The 21,066-nt window shown below is 45.7% G+C and overlaps 1 protein-coding gene across 3 annotated transcripts in view; it reads right to left on the bottom strand.

The window, feature by feature from the left end:
• The window catches only part of TMEM266 (transmembrane protein 266), a 766,234-nt gene that overhangs the window by 344,479 nt on the left and 400,689 nt on the right, over window positions 1–21,066 (bottom strand). For 2 of the 3 annotated variants that reach the window (XM_086959421.1, XM_086959423.1), the window contains one exon: window positions 5,906–5,962. The exons of the other annotated variant lie outside the window; for it this stretch is intronic. In XM_086959421.1, coding sequence (XP_086815547.1) covers window positions 5,906–5,962 — 57 coding nt within the window. The remainder of the gene's footprint in view (window positions 1–5,905; window positions 5,963–21,066) is intronic. 3 annotated transcript variants of the gene reach the window in all.

Below are 21,066 nucleotides of genomic sequence, written 5' to 3'. Positions count from 1 at the left end.
GGAGGGAAGGCACAGCCCTATTCAGGTCCCAGGTGCAACTCCTACCAACCATCTAGATGCAGATCTCTCTATTCAGCACGTTGCAGACTCACCTTCTCTCCTGGAATCCCCCAGCCCCTGTCACTCATACTCCAGACAAGGAATACACAACCTAGCAGAGGCAGGCTTGGATAGTTAGGCAAGAAAATACCTACTTTCGAAAAGTCGTATTTTCAATCACAGTATGTTAAAACCAACTTCACTAAAAGATGTATATTATCATTCTGAGTTCAGGCACACTATGAGTCAGTTAGGATTATAAGATGTAATAATCAAACTGCCCATTCTCGCATATGGGGAACAGGTAGCCTTGCAATAGTGAAAAAAGTAAATGGCTGTAATCCACTATTAGGACATGTACATACACCAGGGCATGTATCCTTATAAATACACCCTGCCCTTGAGCCTCTGTTAGGGGTGTCTGATATGAAGAAAAGGGAAGGTTTAAGGACTGTCAAGTGGGTGCACTTGACAAGTCAACATGGCAGTATTAGACTGCACACAGGCTCTGCAATGGCAGACCTGAGACACACTTTACAAGCTGCTTCTGTGGATGGCACAACCAGTGCTGCAAGCCCACCTGCAGCATTTGACTTACAAGCCCTGGGAACACAGGGTGCACTGTACTAGGGTCAGACAAGTAAATCAAAAAACCCAATCATGGAGTTACTAATCCATACATCAATTTAACATAGGGAGCATTTGCACTGTGGCACTGAATAGCAGTGGCACAGTGCCCAAAGCATCTAACCAGCAAAACATATCAAAAACAGAGGAGGCAATCAGTACAAAATGGAAGGGAGACTCACGTCAATGATACCAGGTCTAACAGTGGGCATATGTAAATTGATATAAGGAATTCGTGTCACTGAAAATATGAATGTGAAGTAGTGTGGCTCACTGGTTAGAGGCGGCAGACCCGAGAGCAGAGGACGGCCCGGGACCAGGGTTCGATTCCCGGCGCGGCAGGTTTCTGGACCAGGGTCAGCGGACTCGATAATTCTCTCGCCTCGGTGCCCACTCTGATCAGCGATCACACTCGGCAACTCTGGGCATTAGCTTGCCTCATCTTCACCAACGGCCCACCAGACCGCCGGGGATGCCTGGTCTCACCCTGGAGATACCCATTAAGGGACCATCTCTCAGGGAAGCCAGGAAGGGTTTCGCAGCGGTCGCAGCGCCTTGGGACCCTACGGGTAAGTAGTGCGCTATATAAATGCCTATACAATGTATTTTTCCTTGCCTATCACCTGTTTGAAATGTAACCATTCCATTAAAAATGCCTTAACTAGAGTATTTTCAAGCACATGGATATATACGGACTATCTTGAAAATGACGAAAGGTACATTTCCTAGGGTCAGATGTACGAAGAATTTTTGAGGTCGCAAACAGCCCGATTTGCGGAATCAGGTCATTTGCGACAACAAAAATGCTTTCATGTACAAACCACAAATTGCGATTCTGTAACAAGTCACTGAATCGCAATTTGGGTTTGCGACACTATACTGATTTGGTATTGTGAAGGAGCATGTTTAGAGTGTCTCTTCCAAATACCAAAATGTATTAATGTTCAAAGGAGTTGGAAAGCTATTTGCAAACAGGAAGGAGTACCCCAGGAACTTCTTCCCCTTTTTAAATGTTCCCAAAAATATTTTTTAAGATTAGGCAGCGGTCCCATGGATCACTGCCTACTCTTAAAAAATTATATGGACACTTTTTTATTGTTTTTGTCTAAACTCGTTCAGTTTTCCTTTAAGGAAAACATGTTGCATTTAAAGAAAAAAAATAAGGCAATAATAGACATGGTGCACACTTCCTGTGATTCCTATTGGGTCACATTTTTCAACCTAACCCAGTAATAGTCATGAGGTAGGCTGCATTGCCAATTACTATTAATCTGTAATTTGTGTACCGACCTATTAGGCTGGTACGCACATTACTACAATGGTTGCTAAAATACTGTTTGCAATTTGCAATCAGTATTTTGCGATCAGTTGTACGTACATCTGGCCCTGAATTACGCAGCCATATATTTTGTTTGGGCCACATCGCTCATCTGTAGTCTAGAATGGGTGATCCAATAAAACGTTAGACTATAATTTGTGCGTTGAGGACAATGTTTGATTAACGGTAAGGAAAAGTTGGGTAACAAGAAACAGCAAAGTCATCATGAAATGGTTAGCAAAATCTGTGTTTTGTTCATACATTGTAGTGATTTCCAATAAAGTATGTTAATGTTTTATTTAAATACATTTACTACAAAGGAAAACATTACAACAAATATATTACATGAATGGAAAGAAAACAAGCTAAAAAGAACGCAAAGTTGAGCCACAAATTAAGAAATACATCGTAACAATCCCAACATGCTGTGGAATATCGGTGTTGACTATTTAATTTTAGGTTTACACTAGAATGAAGGCCTAGATTCATGAAGTCTTGACACACAATATTCATATTGTAGTAGGTGCATCGGAAGCATGAGAGGCTACACATAGAGCAATACAGTCTTATCCGATTTATAACGCATTTCATAAATCAGGATGTGATGAAGGGGGTTGTAAACAACTTATTGGAACAGAAATGGTTTAATTTTTTATAGCAAGGCCATGACTGTTTGTGATGAGAGAGCGAGGTTGCAGTTTTGATGTGAGCTGCTACTGTGCACCAACGCTGCCCATTCAGAAAGACCCACAAAGATAAACTAAACTATGTTCAGCAAGGGTAACATTGGATTAAATGTGGAACCTTGACTGTGTTATTTAAAAATATGTGTGAGGAAACCAATCTAAATCCAGTGGTTATACTTAAATGTGGCAGAGCCTTTGTATAAGGTACAGTATGTCACAAGTAAGGGTTGGTGGCTTGCCATATTTCCAAGACCAGAATATGTAGCATATTGTAATGATATCAATAGGGTTGGATGAAAATAAATTATACAATGACCTCTGGGGGTATGATTTTGTGACCGCATTTCACTTATTGCTAGTGCTATCTTTCTTGCTGAACAACTTAACCGGTCATTAGAAATGGTGTAAATGTGATGTTACATGTATGTGTTTCCAAGGGAGGTTCTAAAAGGGGATTTAATGGTTTGCGAGGCTTATTTTCTATCTCTCCGTGTCAATACTCCTTCATGTATGCTTTGTTGACTACACTCGGAAGATTTCAATGGGTTAATAGGTACCACCTCTGTCTGAAGAAATCCTCATTTGGTATAGACCAGATTATTGTATCCTTGTTGATAGAACCTTAATATAGAGATGCTGGAAGAGGTTCACCGTGTAATTAGAGGGTCTCTTCCAAGCAAAATGTTTGCCCGAGAATGGCTTAAAACAAGAGTGCATATGACACCCTTCTTTTTCACTTTTCCTTCTTGTAAGCCTTCATATTTCCTTTATCAATGCAACTGTTCTAAATGACAAGATGTCAGAATACTCCTGCAGAAGATGCAGTCCTGATGTAACATAACTACGAGGCCACTCAATTAGAACATCAGTTAATTATTCTCGTCAATACAGTCTCAGCATGAAGGTGGCAAGTAGAGGACATGGTGGATTATGTATATTTAAGACATGGCTTCTGGGGCCTCCTGAAGGAGGGACATTGGCAAATATGGAGTGTATATTATGTAGGTCTGCGTAAAGTAAGAGTAATTTCTTTTCCAGAAATTACATAAAATTTACGAAAAAAAACGACTGCATTTTGCATATTTTTTCAGGAATTTCATATAATTTCTGCAAAGAAAATCACGAAAAATTCTTGAAAAATTGGGCAAAACCATGATCCAGTATTTTGAACTTTTTGTATGAAATGCGTCCTGGTATTGATTTTTTTTTACATAAAATAGTGTAAAATCACACATAATTTGGACAGCTGCATCTCTCAAGATTTTTACCTGAAAGGAAGCTGAATTCTTCAATGTGACATAGTGGTGTAATTTCGGTTACTCCGCATAACAATCGTAGTATGAAATGCTGGAAATATCGCAAGATTACGTTGCCATAAACAAACTAGTCCAACACGGAGACAGTCTAAAGAAATCACAAGAAGCATTGGAGCATACTACATTGCCGAGAACATTAGATGCAAGATGGCACTATATGGGTCCCAGCAGGTGGCTTTATGCTACCTAAGAACGGAGTAATTTGTTAACACTCATTAGAATTCGCTCAGCACACTTCAGTTCCAAATTTAGGACTAGAACTGGGCCCCCAGAGTTTGAAGTTGCAGGCTATGCAAGAAAATAGTGGTTCAAAACTAAACTGTGTTTGTCTGTAGCTTTAGTGGTGAGAGTGGTGTTTTATATCTGAGGTTTATGTTACATTATGAAGCAGATGTTTTGGCATTGATTCTCTATCTACCGATTATATTAAAATGGTATGGGATAATGCTCGAAACGTGTACTATGTTCCAAATGTGGGTGAAAGTTTTATCAAATCACGATTTCTATCAGATTAGAAAATAGAGCATCACAAGGAAGCACAAATGAGATTATATATATATATATATATATATATATATATATATATATATATATATATATATATATATATATATATATATATATATATAATAAGTTACAGGTGCATTGACATTTTCTGCAAGTGATGCCTAGGATTTGATTACGAAGCATCCTAATGTTTATTATAATGTCACAATTGTACAATTCTTAGCTTAATTGTGCTAAAAAAAATAGGCTCAAATGTAGGTTCAAATGTTATGTTGCTTTTCAATCAATGGCTATCTTTTACGTGTGTTGCTATATTAATTTAACATGTCAAACGTGATCTATAAAATATGATAATTTTATTTGGGTAGTTTGCATGATAATGATTTTAAAGTACAAATGAAATCTTACTATTACGAGAGTAATAATGGACGATAGTTCGGCCACTCTATCTAGCTAGGTAATAGCTGAGCTAAGAGAAACCCTCCTTATGTATTGTATCCAAGAGGTCAGTCCATGAAAAGGACAGGAGAGGACCTGATGCCACAGCCATCATTTGGAAACTCTAGGACAATTCGTAGCAAGAGAAAGACAACAGAAAAACAACACGGCAAATGTTTTCTATGTATCAAACCAAGAAATGATGGAAGGAATGCTTGAATTAATCTCATCCACTGGCAATCACATTCGTATATTTCACATTCACCCACTAAGTCACGCTAGACAGAGACCATACATCCACAACTCAGTCTAAGTCCTGCTACAAAAGGGGCAGTCCAGCCCGAACTGCCAGACAAGATTCTCTGCAGAGCAGAAACTCCTAACCCTAGAGGGGTTTCAGCAGTTCAGGCTGGTCTGTTCCTATTGAAGTAGGACCAACAATCATTTGCATATGGGAGGCCTCTACCTAAAGTCGCTTATGTAGTTAGTTGAGAGCGTGGAGAGTCCATCCAGCCCAGGTTTGTGAGGGGCACACAGCACTCTCTATTGCGGTCTTTCACTACCCAAACATGGCTCGTGAAGGAGCCCATTTTCCTTTGTTGCTTTAAGGCCCATGGCACCATTGCTATGTCCCTGTTTATTGAATGAAACATGCTATAGAAGAGCTGGAGTACGGCTACTGTCATATTAAGTAAAAAAACGAATTCTCAGAGAGGCAGTCTTAGATGACATTTAATTGTCGAGCAGTGATAAAAGGGTAGCACACGGATATATGTATCCAGGACGTAAATTTCACAAAATCATAGAAAAATTGGGACTTTAGAAGTCTAATGTGGCAAATATAGATATGATAATATTATAGCGTGCCCTGCAAATGACAACTAACACACTGGACATTACTGCTGTTCGATTAGTTAAGCATATGTTTGTTGCAAAAATTAATTAGTAGGGAAGATTTTATTAATGTTACTGACCTCGATTTTGTTTTCAATGTAATCCCAAATTCCGAGCACCACGATTCTCAAAACTGTCTAACACAATTGAAGAAAAACATGTTAACTGCGTAATCTGCATCCCAAAAAAATATATAATACAAAACAAATAATTGTATGCTTGCAATGATTACAAACAAATAATATGCCATCCACTCTGCAACATTTTTTTTTATATTAGTGCACAACATATTTGCAGGGAGCATTTTCCTTCTGTCTGTTAAGCATGTGTACATTAAGAGTTGACCACCACGTCACCAAAAGAGCTGCATATGCACTAGGGCAGGCCCTCCATACATCAAAATGCCCTCTCTGACTGTTGGTATACTCGATGAGATAAGAGGTCAGACAGACACGAAGGGACTGGCAGGGGGCTGCACCCTTAGGAAAAGGAGCCCTCACACACATTAATAGGTGTCATGCTTCATCGGGCCGGCGCTGCAATGCCCGATGGGCATTCACAAGAGTGCTTTTTTTATCAGAGATCTTGTTTTCCCAATTCCATATGTAAAGCGCAGGTGTAGGGCCTGTTGTGTAGATTGGTGTGTGAAAGTGAAAAAGTGTAAGGATGTTTGTATTAAAATAGACTTAGTAGTCCTCTAGATTCGTTTTTAATAAGGGAGTCTACTTGTTTGGTTAAAAAAGTGGTGGCTATGCCTAGACACAATGATCTATGATAGCTTTAAAAGGTCAACATGTTGCGTATGGTAAGTCAATAATGATAAGTTGGCAATTCGTTAGGATCAATATTGCCCTAATGTACACAGTGTTTGGAATCTTGGAATATCAAATAGTATCCAATCTTAAATCACCTTGATGTGGTGTAGTTATTGATACTTTAACATGGTTACCTTGAAAAAGGAGAAGCCGACCTGTAATGGAACATAAAATCATGACATAAACCACCAGCGTATCACTGGTGGGGTGGTTGTATTATCATCTTAGTGTGGTATGCGTCACAGTCATACAGCATGCTGCTGTCAGTGTATGATGCCTATAGCACAGTGGAAAGAAAGCCACACAAGAAAACAAATGGCACACTCAAACATTTGCAAGCAGTTAGATTTCATACAAAGTGTTTTGAAAGAGATATAGTGGTCAGCAGGTGAGCTGGTTTTTGTGTTTGTCAAATCTAGACACTAACTATTAGCGCCATGTTGAGGAAAGGCATGGGCCTCACAATGAACTCAATATGACTACTGTTTTGTGTATTCGGGGGATTAAAAGGACGTGGGCAGGAAATAGTGATCCCTCACCTCCCCAACAACCCCGGTGGGGAGAAGGGGCCGCGGTGTCTGCAGTGGGCTGGATGCGCATGCACAAGAGTATAGTCGGCAGAAAGTGTTCATGATGTTGCTACTGCGCCTTGTAGGAGTGGGGGCAGATCGGCTGGTGCTTCCTAATTTAATGGCGGCAGAGAGCGAGGTTGCAAGAAGGAGCCTGCATGCGGAGTGCCATACTTGCCAAGAATCATGAATTATGCGATGTGGATTGGCACAATGTATAGTACAGTCCAATTGAAACAGGGTAGTGCACTCTTTTTTTTTTTTTTAAGTGTGGCCATTTCATAATGCAACCGCAAACAGAGTGCTGAGCCTACCAGTGGAAAGTATGGATCTACTGAGAGGGTTTAAGGTATTCCAGATTATGAAAGGCGCACAGCCGGGTAACCGTAGGATATTTTATGGTTGTCAGGTATTGTTTTTCCAGGCAATGGGGCGGGCGGTAATCCCTCGTAACCGCTCGAAGGTGGACCAGAAATCCACACAAATGTACAAAAGCAACAGAAGCCCCTGCTCTAGGAAGAGAGTATTTGGAACTCAATGGTCTCAGGTTGGGAATAACATTAGTAATAGAAGCACATCAACAATGTTACAAAGTCAAAAACCAATGTATCCAAAAAGAAATATATAATGGAGAAGAATCCTTGATATGGAGAAAACTTTATTGTTCCTCTTGTTGTGGCCAACACGTGTTTCATCGCAGGGAAACAAGCTGCGAATCTTCAGGGCTGGGTATAGATACAAAAATTGCATTTATAAGGACGTCCTGTATGCGTTATATTAGAAGTGGTAGGTGAACCCTTCGTGATACAGAGAAAGCATGCCATTGGGTGACATGGTGTCATACATATGTGACATGAAGTTTTGGAATATTGGTGACTTCAGTGTAGGTGAATAGTGATCTCCTTTTTAACGTGATTATGCAGAATGTGTGAAAGTGACTTCGAATAGTCTATAAATATATCTTTCTAAAAGTAACCACTAAAGAGCAGTGTATTTAGATATGGCTGTAGTTCGGGAAAAATTCGGACAGAGTCTACAAAGTAATAAAAACCAGCGAGCAAGTATAAGTGCTAGTGAACAAGTATAAGTGCTAGTGAGCAGGTGTACATAATACTGTTATCAGTACACCCACTGGCCAACAATATATGCAATTAATTACTCGTTTCTTTCCCTACAAACCGATCCCCTATGATACCACAGGTCTCTCACCTATTCCGTTATACTAACTATAGTATTTCTTCTTTAAACAGTCGTAAATTACACTTGAATGATAAGTCCGCGCTCTAGTTTCTCAACAACTGTGAGAAAAAAATAGCGGAAATAACCCTTAAGTACCCGCCCCCACTTCCTGTTAGGCGACCGTCTTCGACAAACGGCGCCGGGAACAACAAGAGGGGGAACTAAGCCAACCAGGTAAACCGGTTTTAATACGTTCGTACCGGCGTTTTTTCGCCTGAACTCAATACACACCAGATTGGCACAAAAAAAATGCTACAACACAGCGCTTTGCTGTTTATTATTTCCTCCACAGGTGTACCCGCCTGATTTTGCTGCTCGTTCGTTACAGTCACAATACTTTTTCTCCTCCCGGTTATGGCCCATTTAAGAACTCAATAAGGTACGAGCATCTCTATGATTAATTCTTTTGCCTGTGGTAACTAACTCTTATAGCGTTTTGTCACATTCTTTTGACGCTATACATTCGTCTTGCATATAGGTTCGAATTATACTACGCGCTTAAGGCGCCTTCATCACACTCTCGCCCGCATGGGCATTTGGCCACATCACTTTAATCTCGGCTTTCATCGGAACTAGGGTGAGTTGCTGAAATGTGTATAATCTTCGAATTTCGACGGGTATGACAACTCGAGTTTGGCTTTACACTAAAATAAAATAAATACATTTATATTCTACAGAAACGTGCTCGAGTCTATGCATGTAATGCGTGTTTCTAACAAAACACGTGATTACCTATGTCTGACTATCAGATTAATAGTCTTTAAATAAAGTGTGCTTATTAAACAAATTTCTTTACTAGATAAATCCCCCCTCTTTCCGTGCCATCGCTCAGCCTGACCAGTGGCATTTGACTAATGATTGGTGATTTCATTGATACTTGTAGACACCACCATATGGCTGTACTACAAACCTTAAACCGGGAACAGATTTTAAATTTCCTCAAACACCTAGGGAAAAGCATTAACACTTTATCCGTCCAGACCCACCACCCTATATCGACAATACCCTGCTACCAATACAAAATACTTATTGAATCAGACCACATGTATCAATGTAGTTTTGACAGGATACTGAACGGAATATTTTTGTCGACCGTACTGTACTAAAGTGTTTATGCCAATAACAAGACTGCTTTCATAGAGCACCTATAATATTAAATTCACCGACAAGTCACCACAGGTTACAATGGCTTGTACACCTGCTCACTAGCACTTATACTTGTTCACTAGCACTTATACTTGCTCGCTGGTTTTTATTACTTTGTAGACTCTGTCCGAATTTTTCCCGAACTACAGCCATATCTAAATACACTGCTCTTTAGTGGTTACTTTTAGCCCTGCCCTGAAGATTCGCAGCTTGTTTCCCTGCGATGAAACACGTGTTGGCCACAACAAGAGGAACAATAAAGTTTTCTCCATATCAAGGATTCTTCTCCATTATATATTTCTTTTTGGATACATTGGTTTTTGACTTTGTAACATTGTTGATGTGCTTCTATTACTAATGTTATTCCCAACCTGAGACCATTGAGTTCCAAATACTCTCTTCCTAGAGCAGGGGCTTCTGTTGCTTTTCTACCAGTGGAAAGTGTTGGCTGCCTACATAGGAGCCTGACAAATAACCAGGACAGGCACTCCGCATGCCAGCGTAGTAGTAACAGCCTAGAATCTGGTGGAGTGAGCCGTCAATCCTTCAGGGGCTGCTTCTTAGTCTTCACAAAGCAGATCTTGATGCAGAGGACAATCCGCCAGGATAATACCCTCTTCTCTACTGCCACACCTTTGTTTGCTCTAGAGAATCTCCACGGAGAGCGGATTGTCCACCTGATGGTCTTTGGTGCTAATGATGTAAAACTTCTGCGCTTATTAAGAGTTCAAGCAATGTAACCTCACCTCCTCTTCTAAGGGGTGAGGTGGAGCTTAGAACAGTGGGAGTCTGAGACTGGCCGATGTAAAAGGGAGTCACAACCCTGAGTAGAAAGGTCCATAGAAACAATTAGCCACAATGTAGAATATGATCTACAGGGTCAGGAGACCCAACTGTGTACCAGTTCAAAAGGGGTACACAAAAGTAAAGTAAGACTAGGATACGTTCCAACTGAGGCTTCATGAAAGACAACGGGGAAGACATGAGAATCAGACATTTGAGGAAACGTATCAACAGGTAATGTGAAAAAGGACAGCAAATCCGGCAACTGAAGAAAGGCAGAAAGAGCTGACAGGTAACCTTTAACAGTGCCCACAGCAAGTACTGCTGGGTCAAAGACAAAAGAAACAGTTATGCAACAGGCAATTTGGCCTGCAAAAAGTCTGTGTTACAGGTACCACAGCAAGCCACAAACTTGTACCATCGTCCAGCATAAAAAGATTTTGTAGAAAGGAGCTTGGCTGCCAAGATGATATCCACTACTTCAGAAGGTAGATGAAATGTAGTCAACTGTCACAACTCAATCTCCACGTATGGCGGTGTAGATTGGCAGGCCCAGGTGCAAAACACTACTTTGGTTCTGCAACAGAAGATCCTCCAAAAGCAGCAGCATGATGGGATGAACATGCCCAGAAGTTTCCAAGCACAATATTCTCCTGGCCCAATCCTTCAGAGCCACTAGGACGACTTGGGCCTGGTTTTTCATGATTTTAAAAAATATATATTTTTATTGTCTTCAATAATCAGCTCATCATGTACAGCAGGTCGTTCAGTGGAAATTGCATTACATCTTATACTGTACATTCATATCACATAGTATGATTAGCAATGCAGTTTTTGTGTTTTTTAAACTAACTCCCGGATCAATTCGTAAACCCTCCACCCTCAACTTCCCTAGCACTTCTACAGACCAGCCATATGTTTCTAGTTGCACTGAATCAATTTAAGTCTTTGCGGCATTACCCTCTGTTCCTCCCACTTCCGACACTCCTGTTACATTAGTGATGCCCACTTAGGTTTCGTTCTCCGCACCTTACTGCGTGGTTATCTGTTGTTTCTCCCACTTCCAACACTCTTGTACATAACCAATGATCTTAGTGTACGGTTATTGCGCCGCACTGCATGCTTCCACTCGGACCATGTGGGGGGGGGGGGGGAGGGGCTGGGGAGAGGGGGGAGAAGGGAAGGGGAGCGAGGGGGGGTGGGGAGGGCGGAAGAGAGGGGGGGGGGAGAGGGAAAAGAAAAAGGGGAAGGGAAGGAGGGAGTGGGAAATGCGAATGGGTGAGGTCCCACATTTACAGCATCAATTTCACAACATTTTGCGTTAACAACATTTGTCTACACCAATTCAGCTACATCGGATGTTTCGAAGGCTATAAGCATGGCGCTCCATTCCATCTATATGTGCGTTTTACGGAGGCCTCTACGCTCTTCCCTCTGCAACTCCGTCCCCACTGCCTTCCCCCATCGCAGTACCTCTCTATGCCAGTCGCCAGGGTCGGGCGGCCTGGCCGATTTCCACCTCATCGTTATTGTTCTTTTAGTTAATAGAATGGCCAGATCTGTGAAACGTGTGGTGGTGCTTTTTTCTTCTTTTCGGTGGGTCCCAGGCCCAGAACACTATACGATACGGAGGGGTGGGACCTTCCGGGGGCCACCACCGCCAGTACCTTGTGTACTGTCCCCCAGTAGTAGCCTGGTTTAGGGCAGTCCCACAGCATGTGCAGGAGGCCAGCATCCACAGCCAAGCATCGGGGGCACGCATCTGACGCCTCCGGAAACATGGCATGCAGCCGTTGTGGGGTGAGATACGCTCTATGCTCGATCATTAATTGAATAAATTTAAATTTAGGGGTTCTAGACACCTTGGTGGGAAAGGAATATGCTACTTACCAGTATGCATCTGTTCTTGGCATGTAGGGCTGCTGACACCCGCAGTCTCAGGGCATTGCGATATGGATGAACTGGTCAGGCAGATTTGCATACGCTTTTCCTCCAGCACCGCTCATACCGCTGGTGCTCAAACTGCGACAGCACTCCATGACGCTCATCCTGGTTGCTCCAACATGGGCAAGGCAAGCGTGGTACACCACGTTCCTAGAACTTTCAGTGGTGCCTCACCAACGGCTACGCCTCAAGCCCAATCTCCTCACTCAGAACCGTGGAGACATTCAGCACCCAGATCCGCAACAGTTGAGCCTTGCAATATGGCTCCTGAGGTCATAGAGTTTGGCTACCTCAACCTGCCCCCTGACTGTATGAACATCATCAAGGAGGCAAGAAGACCTACAACCAGGGCATGCTATGCGGCCAAATGGAAGCGATTTGTCATTTACTGTTCCAATAATTACATAAATTCTCTAGATGCATCCACGCAAAACATTATATGTTATCTGTTACACCTGTACAGATGCAATCTGGCATATAGTTCCATTAGGATACATTTGGCCGCAATGGCAGCTTATCTTCAAAACAGGCAGCATCTTTCTCTTTTCAGGGTGCCAGCCATTAAAGCTTTTCTGCAAGGGCTCAAAAGGGTGATTCCTCCCAGACACCCTCCTTCACCTGTCTGGAATCTAAACATAGTTCTCACCAGACTAATAGGACCATCCTTTGAACCTCTTCACTCTTGTGAAATACAGTTTCTAACATGGAAAGTAGCTTTCCTAGTGGCAATCACATCGCTAAGAAGAGTTAGTGAGCTTCAAGCCCTAACTATTCAAGAGCCTTTCATAAAGATTCATGCTAATCTGGTAGTGCTGCATACCAACCCTAAATTCATGCCTAAGGTGGTGTCGCAGTTTCACATTAACCAAGCCATTGAACTGCCCGTTTTCTTCCCAAATCCAGACTCAGTGGCAGACCGAGCACTGCACACGTTAGATGTTAAACGAGCTCTCCTGTATTACATAGACAGGACTAAGGATTTCAGAAAAACTAAGCAACTGTTTGTTGCCTTCTCTCCACAACACAAAGGCAACCCCATTTCCAAGTCAGGTATAGCCAGATGGATTGTTAAGTGCATACAGATATGTTATCAAAAAGCTAAACGCACGTTAACAGTTCCCCCAAGAGCGCATTCCACACGCAAGTTAGGGGCATCCATGGTTTTCCTAGGGAACATTCCTCTAGAGGATATATGTAGAGCAGCCACATGGACCACCATACATACATTTACCAAACACTACTGCGTAGATGTACACTCCAAACAGCAAGCTGCTGCAGGACAGGCTGTTCTCAGAACTCTTTTTCAGACTGCTGCAGCTGGCACGGGCAACCACCGCTAAGGAGGTAACTGCTATTTATTCTATGCACAGATATGAATTCAGCAGCCCACATGCCTTGAACGGAATATGCTACTTACCAGTATGCATCTGTTCTTGGCATGTAGGGCTGCTGACATTCATATCACCCGCCCTCCTCCCCGGTGCCTGTCGCAGCTGTAGCACTCAGAATCATTCTCAGGCATGGTCATCACTTCCTGTATTACACTCCATCTCTGCCACAATGGCGAAAAACAATCTGAGGATGGAGAGGATGCCCATGCGCACTGTAGTCCAGGGGAGGAGCCACCTATCTCGTGATACTTCGAAGACTCTTCCAGGACAACAATGTGCAATCATCCGGACCCAACACTAGGCGGCGATCTATGCACAGATATGAATTCAGCAGGCCACATGCCTCGAACCTTCAGTACCTTCTCCCATTCCTTATCTTGGAGCGCCCGGCCTAAATCTTGCTCCCAGCGCTCCCGAGTGGATTGTAGGGAGATCGCCCTGCCAGATCGTATACCATGTGTGAGCCATCTCGTTAAGTGACTGCCGGTACCCGTTAAGTATTGCATAGTGAGTAGTGGGTTCGTGGGTGGTTCTGTGCTGGTCTGTTCCCAGGTCTTAGTAATATAGCGAGTATGCAGTAAAAACAGCGTTGCAGGGGTCTGATGTGTTTGTGTGAAATCTGTGTGTGTCATAATAGTTCCATCCACAAAGAAGTCCCCTATTTGCAAAACACCAGTGTCGTGCCATGTCCTGAGCCTGCGCTCCGACAGTGTGCCTGCCCTAAGGAGAAGTCCCAGTAGGGGTATGGTGGGTGCATAGGAGGTCGTCGCCTTTGTATATTTGACTGCTTTTTTCCAGCATCTAATTGCACATTTGGCAGTAATAATCAGTGTATGAGCCGCTGTCCTTGTCGGCTGTAGTCATATCCACCTCATGGAGGTTACGGCCCTCCAGCCAGTAGGCCAGCCACTGAAGTTGGCAGGCGTAGCTATATGCTGTCATGTCCGGGACCCCCATACCTCCCCGCGTGGTGGGCAATTGTAATTTGGCTAGGCTTACACGCCGCCTACCTGATCCCCATATCAGTTCGGTCAATAAGGTATTCAGCAGCTTGAATGTGCTCGTCGGCACGAGGAGCGGCAGGTTTGTAAAAAAGTAAACATGCGGGGGAGGACCACCATTTTTGAAATTGCCACTCTTCCCGCTATTGATAGTGGCAGGGCATTCCACAACTGTATTTGTGTTTTGAGGGTACCGAGTGCTTTGCCCAGATTACCGTCTGATAGGTCTTGACCGTTGCGGTATATCTGTATCCCCAAATATTAAAATGTCGTAGGTGCCATCTGGAATCTGTGCGGATGGACGTACAGCTGGGCGTCCCCCGGGGTGGCCGCAAAACGATAACCGTATGATTTAATGTCATTTATGGCAAGGCCCGATATTCCTCGGAAGGTGTCAAATATTTCGGGTATAGGGTCAAGACAGTCTGACATATCACCAATGTATAATATGAGATCGTCTGCATAAGACGACACCACGAGCGGTATCGAATTTCGTAGCTTCCCCCTCGGTGCGGCTAATGCACACAGTTTATGTAGTAAGGGTTCCAGGGCCAGTATAAACAGCAGGGGTGACAAAGGGCATACCTGCCTCGTGCCCCTAGCTATAAGAAACTGGCCGGATATACACTTATTAATGCGGACACGCCCCGTTGGGCTCAGATACAAGAGGTTCACCAATGCTATATATTCGGGCGGTATGCCAAATCTAGCCAGGGCCACAAACATGTAGTCCCACCTCAAGGAATCAAATGCCTGCTTTAAGTCCAGTGAGATACAACCCTCCATGCCATCCCCTGCTGTCTCGTGTAGCATTATCTGACTCAGCCTTCTAAGATTAAGCGCCGTGCTCCGACCGGGCACAAAGCCACATTGGTCCACATGGATGAGCTGCGGGATGTTTTGATTCAGTCTAGCCGCTAATATCTTGCTTAGTACTTTATAGTCCGTGTTCAATAGTGACAGCGGGCTGTAATTTGCGAGTAGTAAACCATCTCTGCCAGGTTTTAAAAGGGAAACTACCCGTGCCTGCAGAGTTGTGCGTGGTAAAGCACTGTACTTCAGTGATTCTTGGTACAGGAGGTGTAGGTGCGGGGTCAGTAAGTCAATAAATGCTGCATAGAACTCGGCCGGTAGGCCTTCAGTTCCAGGGGTTTTGTTTCATGATAGCGCTTTAATGGCTTGTCTAATCTCTGCAGTCGTGATGGGTCGCGCCAGGTCATCTTGTTGTGCATCCGTGAGCTGCGGGACGGGTAGGTCCGCCATGAAGGACTCGAATTGCGTGTCCACCATCGAAGGGTGCGGCCCATAAAGTTGCGTGTAATAGTCTTTAAAGGTGGTATTAATTTCTAATTGTGTCCGTACCGTCGCCCCAGACTGATCATTGACCTCCAGTATAGGTGTGCTCATAGGCGCATTACGTACCAGTCGTGCTAGCAACGGCCCGACCTATCAGCCTGTGTGTGTTGTCTGGCCGTGTATTCCCTATAATCAATTACCCTTAACTCTTCAAGTAATTCTGCATGCTGTATAGGTGCCTCTTGAAGTTGTGTGAGTTGGTCATTCGTGCCCGCTGCCTCACTTTCTAGCATCGCTAGCCTGCCCTCTACCTCCTTAAGCTTTTCAATCAAAGTCTGTCTAATACCCACTTTTGTGCCCATTGCCACTCCGCGTATGGTCACCTAAAAGGCGTCCCATTCTATTTGCCTAGAGCTAGCTGTATTCGCGTTGTCATGAAAGTACTTGGTGATGGCGTCCGTCAGAGTGGACCTAAAAACCTGATCCTCTAGTACCCCCGGCGATAGACGCCAAGTCAGTATCAGGGTAGTGACCTTTACCAATTGCATTGTCAGTTCTACTGGGTTGTGGTCAGAGAGCGTCTTCCCCATATGTTCAGCGGACTCTATGGATCCCAGCAATGTGTTAGAGCAGAAAAAGCTGTCAATGCTGGTGTGTAATTTGTGTGGCGGGGAATAGAATGTGTACTCCCTGTGGGTCGTATGCTTGAGTCTCCACGCATCCGACATATCTCAGCCACCTGCCCAGTCCGCCAGCGCTTCTGCTTGTTTTTTGCTATCAGCCGAGTGTAGTGGAGGGTGGGACCTATCAAGAGCTAGGTCCAGGACCGCATTGTAGTCCCCTCCTATTATCCAATCGGGGTCCGACCAGTCCGACAGTACTCAGCTCAGTGTGTTAAGGAATTTCATCTGGTCGGAGTTGGGGGCGTAGAAGCAACCCAGCACCACAAAGGAGCCATCCAATATCCCACATACAAATACATATCTACCCTCTCTATCCACTCGCTGCTCTAACAATTTAAAGGGGACGGTGTTTTTGATCCATATAGCAGCCCCTCGGGAGAAGGCCGAGTAGGTAGTGGCAAAGAATTGACCTTTCCATTTCCTATGTAATTTGGAGCTTTCTGCCCCATTTAGATGGGTTTCTTGCAGACGAGCTATAGTGATCTGTCTTCTGCTCAACTGAGGCAGAATTCTATGCCGTTTGTACACTGACCCCATCCCACGCACATTCCAGGTGCAGAGCTTGTATATGTTAGGAGTCGTCATAGTGGGGAGGATATATAGTGCGAGCCATGTTCAGTACAACCAGTGCGTTAACTACCTTTAAGAGTTTTCCAAGTGCTTGAACTGTACCTAACTTCCCAACCTGAAGGTCCTTACTCAAAAACAGATGGGGACCAAACATCTAACATCCAACGTGGATGTGTACCGACAAAACTTAACTGTGCCTTCGCCTGAGAGGGGTGGGTCCGGTTGCACTCACCCGGTAAGTACTACTGAAAGTTTTCACTGTTCACCCTATTAGTATCAAATACCCTGTACCACGTGAGCCCACCGCTGCATGGCATAACATACAGTTACATACATTACCAAGTGTCATCTTCATCATAGTCATTCAAAAGTCGTTCGCCATTTGTGCTGTAACAATTGTAGGCTAGCGTCCGAGTCCGATACTTCTGTGCGTGTGCCAGACTGAAGGTCCGTGTCCGGCTGCACTCGAGCGTCTTGGGCAGCCAAAGCGGCTGCCGTCAGAAGCACTGCCTCCGTGGTGGTCTCCTCCATAACCGGCGTCTGTTCCAGGTTGTTGCTTGTCTCGGTACTTGTGTGCCCCACTTGGTCCATGTGTGGATCTGTTTGATGTGGGGGAGCGATCCTCTAATGCCTCTTCCATGGGAGCCTGCGACGGAGGCGGTGTCATCGCTACCTCCATCCATTCCGATGCCTCCTGTGGATTGTCACAGAAATAAGACTTGTGGCCATGTATGATTTTCAGCCGCGCTGGGAAGAGGAGGGCGTATTTAACGTTGCGGTCTCGCAATGAGCGTTTCCCTCCCATAAATGTCGATCTAGCTTTCTGGACCGCTGGGGTGAAGACTGGGTACAGTGAGATTGTCCTGTTTTCATATTTCACCGGGCCGTTCTCTCTAGCAGCCTTAAGGATCGTGTCCCTATCCTTATAATGGAGGAGACGCGCAATCAGGGGGTGCGGGGTCGCCCAAGGCCTGGGCGGCCGCGGAGGCACTCTGTGCGCACGTTCCACACTGTAGAGCGGAGTGAGGTCCGCCGGCGCCACCACTTTCTTGAGCCAGTCCTCCACAAACTGCGTTGGATTCATCCCTTCGCTGCGTTCCGGAATGCCCAGGATGTGGAAATTATTGCGGCGTGAGCGCCCTTCCGCATTGTCCACTCTGTCCCACAAGCCTTTGAGTTGGCGCTCGAGCTCCTCCAACCTTGTGGAATGTTCCGTCTGCTGTGGTATCAGATCATCAAGGGCCAGTTTGTGCTCTGTGACTTTTTCAGCTAGCTTGTTGTGGTCGCCTTCAGCAGGGATAGATCCGTGGACATTGCATCCATTAGTGTTTCCAGCGCCTCTCTGGAGGCCCTGATTTCAGTCAGGATTAAGTCCAACTTAGCCTCCTGTGAGCCCATCCCCGTTGGCGGCACTACTTCATTATTAGATGAGGCCAGAGGGTCCTCAGAGCCGGTAGATTATATCATGGCGCCCGCCACTGGATCCTGTTGCTTGGTTCTGCGCCCCATGGTCAGTCTTCGACACAGTGCCCAGCCTGCTCTCCTACTGCGTGAGGCAGCTCTTCCTGTCACCGACAGAGTATCTGTCTCACCTGTCCCAGGGACTCCGCTGTCGTGCCACCGCGTGCCTAAAGGAAAGTTCTCGACTGGCTTTATGTATTGCTAAAGCAGTGGGCGCTTCTTCGTGCCTCCTGACCTTCACCCTGTCGCACAAAGCGGGTAGATCGTCCTCGCTCGGCAGTTGGTCGTCTCTTCTGTACAGCGCAGTGGTTGGTATCCCACAACTCTCTCTGGTTGGTGCCCTCTCTCCCGCCGTCAGGCTGTCCCCGCCAAGCCTCACTCCACCATCCATTGCCCTGCAGCTGCACCCGTCGAGGCTTTAGGAATGGCCCTCAGGGAGCTCCCTGCTCATGGGTGGGGGCGGAGGGGTTGTGGGCTCTCTCTTTCAATCTGCAGGTACTACTATATGTGACGCTCCGCAGCGTCCCAGGCCAGGTTCTCTCTTCTCGGGCCGACACAGTCCCTCCAGGCCTCACGCCGCCATTTTGTGTTTTGTGCCCGTTGGTCACTGCAACGTTGGGTATGTCCAACCAGGAGCTTCAGGGGCCGCAGAGGAAGGGCGCTCCTCCCCGAACCAGCGCCGGGCGCCTGATGTTACTGCGCTTTGCTGCGGCAGCTCGCCGATCACGACACCCCAGGCAGACCCCCCAGCCTGGTGCCGTCTGTGAGAAGGTGGCCCGATATGCAGCGTTCGCTATTCTAGCGACCACTATGTATCGTTCCAACGACCCTTATGGTGATTGGTTGTAAGTCAACCTTAGACCAGCTATCCTAGTAGCGTGGATACGAGCAGTCTTCGGGCTAAACTCTAGAGGGCGTGTTAAGCCAGCTGTAATACCATCACATACCCCTTGAACACCAAATGAAAGGACACCACACAAGTGTTATGAAAATAAACAGTATATTTATTAAGAATCACAGCAGCCCTGGACTCTTTATGAGGACAGGGTACTAAGCACAGAACCAAAAGCTCTTAGAAAATACTTCAAGTGCACAATTAAAAACAAGTGCCCGAGGGCACGGAAAGTTTAGTGGTCTCGGGCGGACCCGATAAGGCAAGTCTGAAGCGGGGGACTCGGGACCCTAGAGTAAGGAGGCTATGCAGGCACCGGAATGCCGAAGTTACCTAGCCACGAGGGCTGCGGCTGCACAAGTCTTACAGGCGTCGGGGGTCTTCGCTGACGAGCCAGGAGCCGGAAGGAAAGGAGTTGCTGGCCGGCGACCAGTGATGAATAGTTCGTAGTGATCCAAGCCTGGATCAGTGATCGTTGATACCTGAAAGCAGAGGGGACCAAGTTCGTACTACTAGCCAGTAGTCAGAGGGTACCAGAAAGGCACCGGATGGCCATCACCTCGACTAGGTGAGTGGGCGACGCTAGGCTCTGCAGTCTCACGGACCGGGAGGCGTTGTCGGCGACCAGGATGGAGGTGCGAGCTGTCCCACGAAGGTTGATGCTGTCGGCGTCGCTGGGCCCAGGATTGGGGCAACAAGCCTTGGCAGATCTCAGGGCCACGTGGTGGGCCTAAGATGGCGTCTTGAGTGGACCAGGAGGGTCCGGAGTGCTCCTCTCGAAAAAGGGAGCAAGGGCCAGTCTGGAGCAACCAGACCAGCAACGTTGGTTGTCGGATGTCGTCAAAGAAGGACACAAGCCAGCGGCTAGTGACCAGACAACGTGCTTGAGCAGCGAGCAGAAGGGCCCCACGCAGATCGTGGAGATGCTGGGAGACTGCACTTCGGTGCTGGAGCTGCTCAGGGTCGGGGCTTCTCGGACCCCAGAGCACTCACCAGAGAATTGCTTCGATGGTCGTGCTGGTTAAGAAAGCGTGCAGGTTTTGATGATGGCCGGTCCCTCGAGGTCTCGTCGCACCCACAGATCTCAGCTGAGCTGACGACGTGGGTAGAGGTCAGAGGTGCCAGGGAAGCCGGTTCTCGTCGAGCTGGTCCGTCGGATCCTTGAGGAAGGACTTGCAGCAAACCGCAGAGTTCTTAGATGGTGCCCGCTGGTGCAGGGTGACTACTCCTTAGCCACAAGGGAGAAATCTTGAGAAGAGTCTTGAAGTCCTTTCGTAGAAAGTATTCTTGATTCAAAGATGATCTAATTTGGAAGGGTCCCCGCTCCGGCCTTTATCCTAAAGAAAGGGGCGGGTACATGACTAGGTCCGGCCCTAAGGGTGGGACCAGGAAGGGGGGTAGTTACACCCCTCTCCCCCTGCTGGGCTTTCCCCAGGTCAGGGGCTGCGCGC

The sequence above is a fragment of the Lissotriton vulgaris genome, chromosome 2_2, assembly GCF_964263255.1.
Source record: "Lissotriton vulgaris chromosome 2_2, aLisVul1.2, whole genome shotgun sequence".
Taxonomy (NCBI): domain Eukaryota; kingdom Metazoa; phylum Chordata; class Amphibia; order Caudata; family Salamandridae; genus Lissotriton; species Lissotriton vulgaris.
Note: the sequence above shows the minus strand (reverse complement) of the source record. Positions and strands in the feature narration are given on the sequence as shown.